Here is a 14,193-nt window from a genome sequence, read left to right on the forward strand (position 1 = left end):
TGGGGGGCACTTTGAGGAGGGAGTTGAGGGTGGCGAAGAGACGACGAGGGTTAGAGCTGAGGGAATTAGTCAAATGAGTGTAGTAGTCCTGTTTGGCGAGGAATAGGGAGGACTGGAAGGAGGATAGCATGAATTTGTAGTGAATGAAGTCAGTATGGGTGCGAGATTTCCTCCATAGGCGTTCAGCCGATCGGGAGCAGAAGCGAAGTTAACGGGTGCAAGGGTTAAGCCAGGGCTGGGGATTAGTGCGCCTTGTGGAACGGGAAACAGATGGTGCAAGGGTGTCTAGGGCGGAGGAGAGAGTGGCATTGTAATTGGAAACAGCCTTGTCAACAGACTCGGAGGACATGATGGACGGGAGGAGATCAGAGATAGTAGCGGATAAGGTGGGGGGGGGGGGGGGGTCAACAGCCTGGAGATTCCTGGAGGTAGTGGTTAGTGTTGGGCGGGACTGAGGGGGAGGGTGATGAAGTGTGAATGTGATCAGGTGATGGTCAGAAATGGGAAGAGCAGAGACGCCGAGATTAGAGGGCGAGCAGGTAGAAGAGAGGACGAGATCAAGACAGGGACCAGATTTGTGAGTAGGGGTGGTGGAGCTCAGTTGGAGGTTGAAGGAGGAGGTTAGGGTGAGGAATTGAGAAGCGTATGAGTCGGATGGGTTATCAGTGTGTATGTTGAAGTCACCATCTCCCTGGGTTATCAGTGTGTATGTTGAAGTCACCATCTCCCTGGAATTGGCCAGGTAGGCCCACGGGAAGGGCGCTAATGTAGGCCAGGTGGAAGGGAAATTCTACCATACTGTCTGTCCCTTTAAGAAGCAGCCCACCAATGCATCCAAGATGGAAAATAGTGCCAGCTTTTTTGTTGGTGGTATTTTTGCAGGGATAACATGGCGTTATTTTGATTACATAGAAATTAGCTGTTTTGCATACATCTGCATCTCATTACTGTGTAACTCACAGCGCCTAATATTAGTGTACATTGTAGTAATATAACACACAGTGTCCTTTAACATGCATTAACGTGTTAATAATGCACATTAGGGTCATAACCCACCTTATTAGCCACCCCCCATAAAATAATTTAACACTGTCACTTCTCTTCCACACATACCTATGCAGTTGAAAGCAAATTACAGCGTCACAAAGAACTGCAGTGGGATCTCAAGTCACTGCACTCACCATCAGGCTACTCCTCCACTCAGACCTAAGTGTTAGCAGCAATATATTGCATTCCACCGTTGCTCTATAGTTTTTAAACTTTTCAAAAGTAGTTTTGTGAATAAAGGTACTTAGGGCAGGAAATAGAATATTGTACATTTGGGCTGGTCTAACTGGTCTAGTGGAAGTTATCATCCATAGCATAAAAGACAAATAATCAGGTATCATGTGTAAAATTTTAAGATCTCAGGCTAGAAGTTTAAACAATGCTTCCTTAGCATCCTCACCAGATCAGTCCAGACACTGCAGGTTTTGTTTCCATCAGCCAGCAGGTAGAGATAGAAAAATACTGATGTGCTGGAGCTGCATACTGTCCTAACAAAGCATAAAGACAAAGAAGTGTTTTTTATCTCCAGCAGGTGGAAGGTGGTTGAAATGGAGCGCCTGGACTAGTTGAGCTAGGGAGTTTCTGGATGAAGGGTATTTGGCTCCAAGAGGTAAATCCAATGGTGCTGGGTTCCTCCCTCTGCTAAGCCGTTTTCAACTTTGATGCTACTGCAGCAAAAAAAGAAAAAAAAAATTGGCAGTAAGGAACCAGGTACTAAAGATTGACATTAAAGGACAAACTGTCACCAGGTGGATTATGTGGTAGGCTGCTTCATTTGCCTCATTCTTCTCACAAGGAATCCTGGTAGGCACACCATGTCATTCCTTCTTAAGCACCAATTCCAGCACCTGAATTCCTTTCTGCAGCAGCTGTTTCTTGCACCCGGTCCTTTTTGGTTGGCATGATGAGGCATGGCCATGCAAGTGGAGGCTGTAAAGCGCTGCTCGTGCTGTGGAACATGCTAGACGATGTAGACACTCTGCAATTTCTGCCAGCCCTCCACCAAGTAGCAGGACAATGCTTCAGAAGTGACAGCACCTTCCTCAGACAGAGCATTCTCAAGTCAGAATGAGGAATTTGGAGTGGTTGCTGCACACACATCAATTCCTTCACAAAATGCAGGAAAGGCAGCCACCTTGCCTTCCTACGTACCTTCGTTTTCTGGGATGCAATTGGCTCTAGCTTCCCAATCTGCAGAGAAGGAACCCTGCAACTCCTTGGCCTCTAGCTCCAACTCTTGAGAAGCAGGTGGATGGGGCTCCCATGTTTTCTCCAGACTTTGTTCTTCTTTTTCATCAGGCATATATGTTAAACAGATCCACATCTTCTCAGAAGAAACCCTTGTTGAACTATGCTGTCCCTGCAGATGTTTCATAGGTAAGAGTATTTAGAGGTTTACAAATTTCCTCTCCAGATTCTAAGGAGTTCTCGAATCTCAGAGATTCCCTGCACTCCTTCAGAGCATGCTCACCTTGCTTTAGAGGAAGGTGAGCTGCCTGCAGGAGACTATCCCTCCATTCTGCAGATGTTTCATAGGTAAGAGTATTTAGAGGTATACAGATTTCCTCTCCAGATTCTAAGGAGTTCTCGAAACTCAGAGATTCCATGATAGAAGGCTCTAGGAAACTACCTAAGCCATTTTCTATTCCGCTATTGAACACATTGGACATCAAGTTATAAATAAGCGTTATCCTACCCTACAGGTGGAAAAACGAACCATTCATATAACCTAAGGTTAATGCGTTGGTAACTGCATGGAATATGGTGTGGCTCTGAGGGATCTCCAGGACTGGAAGATGGAATCAGTCCTTAAACAGAACTTTGAAGTGGCAGCTTTAGGGCTGCAAGCATCCATTTTTAGCTTTTATGTAGCCAGAGCTTGCCTTTACTATATTGCTTCAGCAGGAAGATGAAACTGGACAGCGGTCAGGAGATCCAGGGATCAGACTAGAGGTAGGACTAGCATACCTGGCCAACGCTCTGTATGATTTTGTCAGAGCTCTTTCTTGCTGTATGGCACACTCCATCTCAGTGAGATGCTCTTTATGGCTGCAAAATTGGTCAGTAGAAGTGCAATCTAAGGCATGCCTTACTAGGCTCCTCTTTAAGGGAAAGATATTATTTGGGGGAAAGTGGTGGAGAAGCTGGTTAAGGACTTAGAGGAGGCTGGTCCTCAAACTCCCAGAGGACAGAAAGGCAGTATATCAAATCCCATTCCCTTTCTTCCTTGTTCTCTGGTCGTCTCGCTTTTGTGAAGCCAGTATAGGCTGGGATGATCAAACTATTATCAGAGGAGACAGGAAACTATCTTTTCATGGAGACAGGAAAGCCAGATCCCAAACAATTCCCTTTTTCACCCAGACCTCTTAATGGTGGGATCTTGACCCATTCCTCAAGGATTTGCTGTTTGACTTTGCCAAGGAATGGGCCAGAATAACATCTGACCAGTGGAATTTCTTTTTGGAACCCCATTGCAGGAGAACAGTAAAACATCTAGTGGTACAGACCACTCTCGTCTAACCTGTGCAACCTGGATACGGTCTCCCAGGTCCCAAAAAAGAATGAGGCACAAGAAGATATCCATTTATTTCATTGTTCACAAGAAAGAAGCTCCAATTGTCTGATTTTTGGACCTCAAGAAGGTCAATCAGTTTTTCTGGGCATCCCATTTCAGGATGGAAACTGTTTGGTTGGTAACTGCTTCAGTTGTGCAGGAGGGTTTGCTTCAGTTGTGACGGAGGGCTTCTTTCAACTCTGGATCTCAGAGAGGCCTTCTTTCACATTCTGGCCTTCCCGCTGGAGGTTTCTAAAGTTTGCCACAATAGATCTTCACTTCCAGTTCAGAGTGATGCCATTCAGCATGGGAGGGAGCAGGGCACACCCCTATCTGGATGACTGATTGATCCAAGCCTCCTCACTGCATGGCAGCATACAAAAGTGACCTCCAGAATACTACAGCTCCTACAATCGCAGGAATGAGTCATCAATTTAATCAAAAGCAAGCTGGAACAGACTCAGAACCTGAAGTATTTGAGAATTCTGTTTGATACTGTATTGGGAGAGTTTTTCTTTCAGATCACACAATACAGAAGATCCATGTTCATGTTTGGCTCCTGCTGTGGCAAAGCTCCTCGAGGACCTCAAATTAAGTGCAACTCTCAGGCTTGATGGTGGCAACTTTGGATGTTGTGCCTTGAGCCAGGGCACACAGGCAGGACTTCCAATCTTCTCTTCTCAGCCGTTGGTTGCCAGTAACTCAAGACTTACTGTTAACTTTTTGTGGACTCCACAGGCACGCTGCAGCCCTGCAATCTCCACAGGGGGATTCTTTAGCAATCTCTGATTGGATAGTGATCACCACAGATGTGAGCCTGTTGGGATGGGGAGCTCATTGCCTGGGTCTAGTGGCCTAGAGGAAGTGGGTGCTCATCGAGGTGGCATTGTCCATCAACTGCCAAGGAGCAATCACCATAGAATTGTTAGCATTTTCTGACACTCTTTGAGGGAAGATGGTCCAAGTTTTCTCTGATAATGCAACAGCAGTTGCGCATGTAAACAAGCAAGGGGGGGGGCAAGGAGTGTGCCTCCTTCTTCAACTGGGTAGAGAACCACCTCACATTCCTCTCAGTGTTACGCAAAGCAAGAAAACAATCTATAGGAAAATTTTCTGAGCAGCCATTCCCTGGATCTGAGAGAATGGAAATTATTTCACTATGCTTTCAAGTTGATAATGGACCATTGGCTAGGAGATTGACAACAGGCACCCCAGTACAGTGAACACCAAAGCAACCTGGTTCTTACCTGGTTCTTCAGCAGGCACTGTGAGTTTGGCCAAAAAGTGGTCTATTCTATGTCTATCCTCTGTGACTGATGATAGGTCAAGTACGTCAAAAAATTAACCACCTACCAGGGTCTAGTGATATGGGTGGCACAACACTAGCCAAAACATCCTACAGTACACAGACACTCCCATCTCCCTCCTGACAAGGGACTTCTGCATTAGCGTCTGGTGCTCATGGAGGATCTATCCCCCTTTGGTCTTATGACTTGGCTCTTGAAAGGTGTAAAAGTTACTCAGAGGTTTTACTGCTGTCACTGCTACCCTTCCTACAGGTGATGAAACATTCTACTTCTGCAACATAAGGCAGGGTCTGGAAAACCTTCAAGGGTTGATGTTCAGAAAGAGCTATTCTTCCCGAGCAGGCATCTCGCTCTTCTGCAAATAGGCCTTCCAAAAGGACTAGCCTTAAACCCTTTAAAAGTTCAGGTGACAGCTCTAGCCTGTTTTCAAGGGCATCTACAAAACTCTCTTTTCCCATTTGGATGTGGTGCATCTTCTGAGAGGGGTTACTCACCTTTGGCCGTCAATCTGGACTTTTATGTCTGGGCTTCAGTTTGAATCTAGTCTTTAAGGCCTTATAAAAACCTCCATTTGAACCCCTTAAAAAGACCACTCTCAAAGACTTAACATTGAAAACAGCCTTCCTTGTAGCCATTACTTCTACCCACCATATTTCACAGTTACAAACTCTTTCCTGCCGAGACCCATTCTAATGTTTCACAGTCAGGAGTATCTATCCACATGGTTCAATCCTTTTTCCCCAAAGGTTGTGACCGCAGTTTATGTGAATCAGATCTTAATCCACCCTTCATTTAGAAGGAAGGATAATGGAACTGACTTTTCTTTGCTGCAATTGCTGGATGTTCACAGAGCTCCAATGATGTATCTGGAGGTGACAATTGAGCTCCGAAGAACTGACAAATTATTTTTTCATTTTGTGGCTTCCAGAAAAGGTGAAGCAACCTCTGAGGTAACCATTGCTCATAGATCATTTCTTCAGCTTATATTCTTGCAGGTAACGGCCCCCTTTGGTTCTGAAGGCACACTCCATGAGGGGGATATTTACTACTACTTCTATTTATTTCTATAGCGCTACTAGACATACGCAGAGCTGTACACTGGACATGAAGAGACTGTAAGCTCTGTCAAGCAGGGACCATCTAAAGATGACAAACAGGACAACAAATAAGGGATAAAGGAATTACTAAGGTGGGAATGATAAAACATGGGTACTGAACAAGTGAGTTAGGGTTAGGAGTTAAAAGCAGCATCAAAAAGGTGGGCTTTTAGTCTAGAAGACAGAGACAGAGCTTGACATACTGGCTTAGGAAGTTTATTCCAGGCATATGGTGCAGCAAGATAAAAGGAATGGAGTCTAGAGTTAGTAGTGCAGATAAGAGATTTACCCAGTGAACGGAGTTCCCGGGGAGGAGTGTAGGGAGAGAGAAGAGTGGAAAGGTACTGAGGAGCTGCAGAGTGAATGCACTTGTAAGTCAATAAGAGGAGTTTGAACTCTATGCGGAAACGGATAGGGAGCCAATAGAGTGATTTGAGGAGAGGGCTAATATGAGCATAGTGACACTGGTGGAATATAAGTTGTGCAGCAGAATTTTGAACAGATGGAAGGGGAGAGAGATGACTTAGTGAGAAACCTGTGAGAAGACAGGTCTAAGCGAGAGATATCTACTTCTTGGATGTAACTTAGAGCAGTTTCTCCTTCAGACATCTGTACACCAGCAATGTGGTCTTCTCTACTTACCTTTTACAAACACTAACATCTAGATGTGATGGCAAGAAAGAAGTTATCTTTGGAGCTTCTGTAGAGACAGCTGGGGTCTCCATTCTGTTACATTTGCTACATTCTGCAGTTTCTGGACTAGTCTGGTGCAGACACTAAAAAAGGAGAAATCAGATCTTACCTGCTAATTTTCTTTCCTTTAGTCCCACCAGATCAGTCTAGGTTCCCACACTTATGCAAAGCAAGGTTATTGGCGTAATTCATCTTGTTCTCCATAATTTGAGTTCCTTTTCTTAATTAATCTTTGCAGATTTTCTCAAGTTATGATTGTATTTCTGAATGTATATTAGTAGAAATGAAGTTGGTTTCTTTGATTTAACAGAATTTCTACTGCTTTGATATCATAATACTGAAGTGCTGACGCTTCATAATGTCCTTATAGGGCAGAGCACACTTGTGCTTTTATATCTCCACCTGCTGGATGATAGACACAACACCCGCAGTTTCTGGACTGATGTGGTTGGACTAAATGAAAGAAAATTAGCAGGTAGGATCTAATTTCTCCTTGGGTCTTGTACAGAGAAAGTGCCTGACCTGATTCTGGAGTATGAATGCTGAATCTAGTGTGGAAAGCCAGTTGGGAGTGTACTATGAAGGCGATGTAGGTGTCAGGAGTCTGATCAGGCCTACTGGAGCGAGTACATCACCCCCTTTGATATCACAGAAGAAGCATGAATGTCTAGAATAAAAATCAGCTAGTCTCCCCATAGTGACAGACAGAAGTGCCTAATCTGCTTCTGGAGCCTGAACACCAGGATCAAATGTGGGCAGCCAGTTAGGATGTGCTCTGAAAGTTGACAGAAATGTCAGGTGAGTGAATGAGCCCATCAGGAAAAGTGCACCATCCTTCTGACATCATCGAAGTACCTTAATCCCACTCTGCAATGGTTACCTAATGATACTGTGTAACTCCAACAATTGAATTCTTGTTTTTTTTACTTAATTGGATTGTTTAATTTTTTATATATTTTTAAAATATTATTATCAATGTCATTCAACAGTGGATTTTGTTCATGTTGTTAAGAGATGAGATTAGGAGGGAAAATACCTCTGTAAATCAGCAGTCTGAAACTTTTTGTATTGACAGATTCGCTGAACAACCACTCTTCACTGACAAAAAATACTCTGTTTTCTTATATCTCTTTCACTTTGTATTTCTTTTTCTTTACATGTCATTTAGCAGTGAGTACAGCTAAAACAATAAATTCTATGGGCTTCTAAATAAAGCATAAACAATACACTTTTTTCAGAAACGGGTCCCGTTTCGCCCTTCAATTTCATCGGGCTTTGTCAGGTAAATCTTTCTGTTGTTAATGCTCTCTTGTCGCTCTTAGTTATCCAAGCTAAACTTCCAAAGTCATTTATGTTATAGATTCTTCTTTCTCAATCTGCTGTCTTAACAACACAAACAAAGGGAGGAGATGGGAAGGGACCCGGCATCACCAGGTATATCCCGAGCCAGCTTCAACTCAACCCCCAGGGTTCCACTGGCCAGGAACCAGCACCAAATCCAGAGATCACAGGGTATGTCTGTCAACCTGCTAGATAGAGAGAATACTGAAGATGTGGCTACTGCACAGGGTACTATACGGCAGAGCTCTAGTTTTCTATCTCCACCTGCTGGCAGACGGACATAACCCACAAGTCTCTGGAATGATCTGTGGGACGCTATGGAAAAACTAATAACCCATCTCAATCTAAAATATTCATTTTTAAAACCACTATTCGTCCCCACCAAGAAATATATCCCCCTATCTATTTAAATCCCTCCTAACAGCTTCAAGTATTTTTCCACAATTGCGCTCATAAAGTTGGGAGATTCTTACTGATTTGCAACTGCAAGTCTAATAGCAGCCTTGGTCCAGAGAAAAGTGAAAATCCCCTTGAGGTACCATAATCGTCATCCTTCTCCAAAGTAACCCTCAACGCTTCTGTTTTATCCATATTAATTTTTAATCCTGACAAATTGTTTAAATTCCTCCAAAGTAATTGGTATAGGGTCTCCTAAATAGAACAAAATGTCATCTGTGAACAATGCTATTTTATAATTGGTACCTCCCACCTTCACCCCGAATATCCTTATTGGCATGAATTCTCTATGCTAAGGGCTCCACTATCAGCACAAATAACAACAGGGACAACAGGCACCCCTGTCCAGTCTAGTGCCGTGCTCAATAACAAATGGTGCCGAGTACCCCCTGTTCACCTTCACTAGCACTGCTGGCCGGTCATATAATTCCCCATCCAATAACTAAAATTAGCCCCAAGGTCTACTTTTTGCAATATGCTAAATAAGAATTTCCAACTCACCCAGTCGAATGCTTTTTCTGCATCTACTGCCAAAAAAGCATTGTTTTATTTGTCCTCTACTGTGCTGTCCACATTACATGCAGAGTACATTTTATGTTATCAACTACCTGGCGGCCAGGAACAAATTCTGTTTGATCACTATGAACAAGCTGAGGGAGAACTTTTGCCAAACTAGTTGCTAGGATCTTTACTATGAGTTTTACATCTAAGTTTAAAAGACAAAATGGGTCTGTAGGACCCACATACTGTCAAATCTTTACCTTTCTTAGGGAGGATTATACCTGCTTCCCTCATTGATGGAGGGAGGGATTCTCCTTGTAGCAAACTATTACCCACTCTCACCATGAGGTCTCCTAGCTCACAAATTTTCTTTAATAAAATTGGGTCGTAAACTCATCTAAACCAGGGGCCTTCTGTGATTTCAACCCATTTGAAGCTTTGCCATTTCCATTCCCGTCATGGGGTATTCAATAATGCAACATCAGCCTCAGACACTGTGGAAAACTGTACAGTCTCTAAGTAAGCCTGAATTGTTCCCCCTTCCCTTCTCAACCCTATAGAAATCTTGAAAATTTTCCACAAATTGGGTTCTTATTTCCTATCACTTTATACCATTTTGTCACCTTTCACTTTTTGGATCACTTGTACACCTTTATGTTCCTTCAGTTTCCATGCTACAAGTCTCCCTGTCTTACTTCCAAACTCAAAAAGCTTTTGTTTTAATGTTAGCTTTGAAAATCTTACTCTCTGCACTTGTAGATTGCTAAGTTCCCTATGGGATTTTGTAAATTCAGCATCTACCTTCCCTTTGGGGCAGATTTTATGTTGCTTCTTTAAGTAATCTAGCCTATCCCTCAAGTGTAATTCCCATCCTACTCTTCTTTTTTTGCAGGCGCCCCCCCCCCCCCCCACACACACACTTTATAAACCCCCAATAACACTGCCTTTAAAGCATCCCATACAATTCACTCCTCTACTTCTCCAGTATCATTTTACTTCATATAATTTTTGACTGTGTCCCTCACTTCCTGGTCCACATCCGCATATTGCAACAAATTCTCCTGTAATTTCCAAAAGACAACCTATTTGTTTCCCCTCAGCTTACTAGAAGTGATCCAGACATGCATGATCAGATAGATAAATTTGGCTCAACTCCGACTCTTCCACACACCCAAAAAGACTCCTATTGCCCCAAAATATGCCTATCCCGGTATAGGAACATTGGGCATGGGAGTAGTGGGTGTAGTTTATCTGCCTGCATGATCTAGTCTCTAGATATCCACCAAATTCAATGCCTTCATTAGTTGGCATAGGTGGATCCTATGAAAATGACTTATCTCCCCCCTACCCTGAATGATCCATCCATGCACCCACTACCAAACTGAAATCACACCCCATTATTACCACTCCTTCTACAAATAATAACATCTTTCCCAGTAATTTATAGAATTTACCCTGTCCCTGATTCAGTGCATACATATCCTATGTAATAATTTGCACCTCCAACGTTCCATTGCTGTCTGGCTGCCTGGGTTCGTAACATCTGATGACGTTAGCCAGCCTCCAGCATTCCATTCCCTCTCACTGCCCTGCCCTCGTGTCAAAACGTAATGACGTCAGAGGGCGGAACAGTAAGAGGGAAGGGAACGCTGGAGGCGAACTGATGTCAGGAGGGAAGGGGAGGGGAGAATTGATGGACATGGATGGAAGGACAGTAGAGAAGAAAATTGCGGGACACAGATGGGAGGGCAGGGAAGAGGAGAATCCCTGGACATGGAGAGGAGGGGAGGGAAGAATCGCTCTCCCTCCGCTCTCTATCTCAGTTGATAACACCCTCATCCTCCCCGTCTCATCTGCCCGCAACCTTGGAGTCATCCTCGACTCCTCCCTCTCCTTCTCTGTGCATATGCAGCAGATAGCCAAGACCTGTCGCTTCTTCCTCTATAACATTAGCAAAATCCGCCCTTTCCTCTCTGAGCACACCACCCGAACTCTCATCCACTCTCTCATCCACTCTCGCCTTGACTACTGCAACCTACTCCTCACTGGCCTCCCACTTAGCCATCTATCCCTCCTTCAGTCCATTCAGAACTCTGCTGCACGTCTTATCTTCCGCCTGGACCGATATACTCATATCACCCCTCTCCTCAAGTCACTTCACTGGCTTCCGATTAGGTACCGCATACAGTTCAAGCTTCTCCTACTAACCTACAAATGCACTCGATCTGCAGCACCTCCCTACCTCTCTACCCTCATCTCCCCCTACGTTCCTACCCGTAACCTCCACTCTCAAGACAAATCCCTCCTTTCAGTACCCTTCTCCACCACTGCCAACTCCAGGCTCCGCCCTTTCTGCCTCGCCTCACCCCATGCTTGGAATAAACTCCCTCAGCCCATTCGCCAGGCCCCCTCCCTGCCCATCTTCAAATCATTGCTCAAAGCCCACCTCTTCAATGTCGCCTTCAGCACCTAACCACCTACCTCTATTCAAGAAATCTAGACTGCCCCAACTTGACATTTCGTCCTTTAGATTGTAAGCTCCTTTGAGCAGGGACTGTCCTTCTTTGCTAAATTGTACAGCGCTGCGTAACCCTAGTAGCGCTCTAGAAATGTTAAGTAGTAGTAGTAGTACATGGAAAAGAGGGGAGGGAAGAGGAGAATCGCTGGACATGGAGAGGAGGGCAGGGGAGAGTCAAAATCACTTACAAGAAAGCCTTTCTAGGGCCCGTTTCATTGTTGAGGAAATGGGCAGGGTTCCACTAGTTAATGAATGTTACAACCTGTTCTCCGCCTTTAAGTATTGTGTAACAGCTCTCACCTTGCACCACTTCTGCAAAGTCAGCAATGTCCTGAAAAACTTTATTCAACTTTATTCCACTGCCACATAATTTCTTGTCGCTACCTCGCTCTACACAGAACTTCTTTCTAGACATAGCTGTGAAAACAAGCTACGTCATCTCTGGGACATTCATCTTTCCTAGTACCTAAGATGTGATGAGCATGTTCTAATTTAATAGAAGGTGGAGCATCCCCAGTACCCTCACTGAAAGCCAGAGGGATTGACATACCTCTATAGTACCACTTCCATGCAATAACGCCTCCTCCTCAGGGTTCCCTCTGAATTACAAATTAGTGCGACACAATCTATTTTCCACATCCTCTAGTCGCTCTTCCAGGATCTTGTTTCCCCCTCCAAATTTTCCACCCGGATGCACAATGTGGCTGCTCTGGTCCACTGGATACATGAACCTCACACAGGCCAGTATAGATACCACCCCTGCCACCCATATACCTGGGCTGACTCAACTTTCCCATATATCACCTTTACATTATTTCGCTAGAAGCTAAACAGGGTGAAGAATCAAGAGGAGTTTCAACCTTTGCTTAGTCCTCTTGCTTCAGCATGGAGATGTCTCTCTTGCAAAGTAGCAAGCTAATGCATAAGGCATATATTACTGTCTATGGGAGGATGATACATGCGATTAGTGTGAAAGAGTCCCCGGTATGTATTCTGTATACCCCTTTTTTCAATGTGAAAAACTACAACTTCTGTGTTTAGGAGTGCTGAAATCTTTAGAGCAGACCCTATGAAGCAAATTTGAGTGGTCATATGAAGTTTTGAGGTTAAATTTGGAAGATGATTTAATTAATCAGGCTTTAACAGAAGCTTCCTGGAGGGGGGTGTTGACAGCAATTCTAATAGCAAAAAGCGCTATGTTGAAACACTGGGTGGGTCCTCACGGTCCCGTTAGCGTAATGGTAAACATTCATGCTTGAGATGGCTGAGTGGGAGTTCAAATGTTATCAATCTAGAATAAAAGCTGGAATTCTGGATTATTGCCACTTCTGAAGAAGCTTTTACGATAATTTCCCAGTCCTTCTGCAAATGCAGTAGTAGTAAAGGGAGAGGCGGGTTGGGATGGGAACAAGAGAGAAAATGTGAAAAATCAGAACAGCAGTTGAGCATATGATTGATTTATGGGATATTGCTTCAATTCAAGTGTGCTGGGTAACTATATCCACAATGGCTTCTTAATGTATTTTTCTTATATGTATTATGATATTGAACTTGTACTTAAACTTTGAACATCTTGGGGCAAGTAGTGAATGCTATAGTCAACTTTTAAATTATGCTGCATTTCCAATTCTTGTTCATGTTCTTCAGGGCCAATTTTTTCTGATATTTTATGCTTACTTGTATACAACTGTGTTGTTCAAAAAAGATATACCAAAAAAAAAAAAAAAAGAACAAATCAAACCAGCCATTCACTTACCAGCTTAAATGTTCCCCACTGAAATTCATCATTTTTGTGAATTTTTCTTTAAACATGATTCCCCTTCCTGCACTATGCACTTACCCACTCATCTTGCAGTGCCTTCAGGATAGCTGGGATACTGGTGGCAGAGGGCGGCTTTGGTCGGATTGGGTGGGCAACTATGGACAAAATGAGGCAAAACACAATGAGATAGGCTGATAATCTAACTACAGAGACAGGATGCAATTCAAATCCAGCAAAACGTTTGATTAACTTTGGTGGTTTTTAATACAATATTATCCTCCTGATTTTTATTTCAAACTTGAGAAAAATACTTGCATAAAATGTTTTCAAAGTGCTACTTACCTGCTCCAACTGTGGTGAATCTAAGTAAACCAGGTACCATTTTGATATGACCTCTATTAGAGCCACAAACAAGTATCACATGGTTTAATGTAAAGAATAAGGAAGGACATCTGAAGAGCAGATCCTTAAACTATGCAAGTCCTACAGTGATACAGATAAAGCAACAATACAGCGTGGATAGCTGAAGAGCAGATGTTCACCAAAGCCCTGTGAAGATATCATGCAGACATATGTACAAGAATACAGCATGGACAGATGAAGCGTGGCTACTCAGCATAATCCCATACAGGCATTATACCAGGGGTTCTTAAGAAAGTCCTTGGGACACACTCAGCCAGTCAAGTTTTCAGAATATCCATAATAAATATGCATGAGACAGATTTGCATACAATGGAGCCAGTGCATGCAGATCTCATGTGTGAATGCAGCATGGAGAGCCAAGGATGGTACTTGGGGAAAAGAGAACTGGGAAGGACTAGGGTTTACTAAACCTCTGTTTTGGATGATGGTTAAGAATTCCATTAACATGCATGATCAAAACACATTCCCCCAAAATCTATAAATGGTGCTCAAAA

At 43.5% G+C, this 14,193-nt stretch overlaps 1 protein-coding gene across 1 annotated transcript in view; it reads right to left on the minus strand.

Annotated features, from left to right (window-relative positions):
* LOC115461372 (pre-mRNA-processing factor 19-like) overlaps nt 1-14,193 on the minus strand; it is a 34,672-nt gene that overhangs the window by 12,033 nt on the left and 8,446 nt on the right. The window contains exon 3 of the mRNA XM_030191136.1: nt 13,355-13,431. Within this exon, the coding sequence (XP_030046996.1) occupies nt 13,355-13,431 (77 nt within the window). The remainder of the gene's footprint in view (nt 1-13,354; nt 13,432-14,193) is intronic.

The sequence above is a fragment of the Microcaecilia unicolor genome, chromosome 1 (assembly GCF_901765095.1).
Source record: "Microcaecilia unicolor chromosome 1, aMicUni1.1, whole genome shotgun sequence".
In the NCBI taxonomy this organism is placed as follows: Eukaryota; Metazoa; Chordata; class Amphibia; order Gymnophiona; family Siphonopidae; genus Microcaecilia; species Microcaecilia unicolor.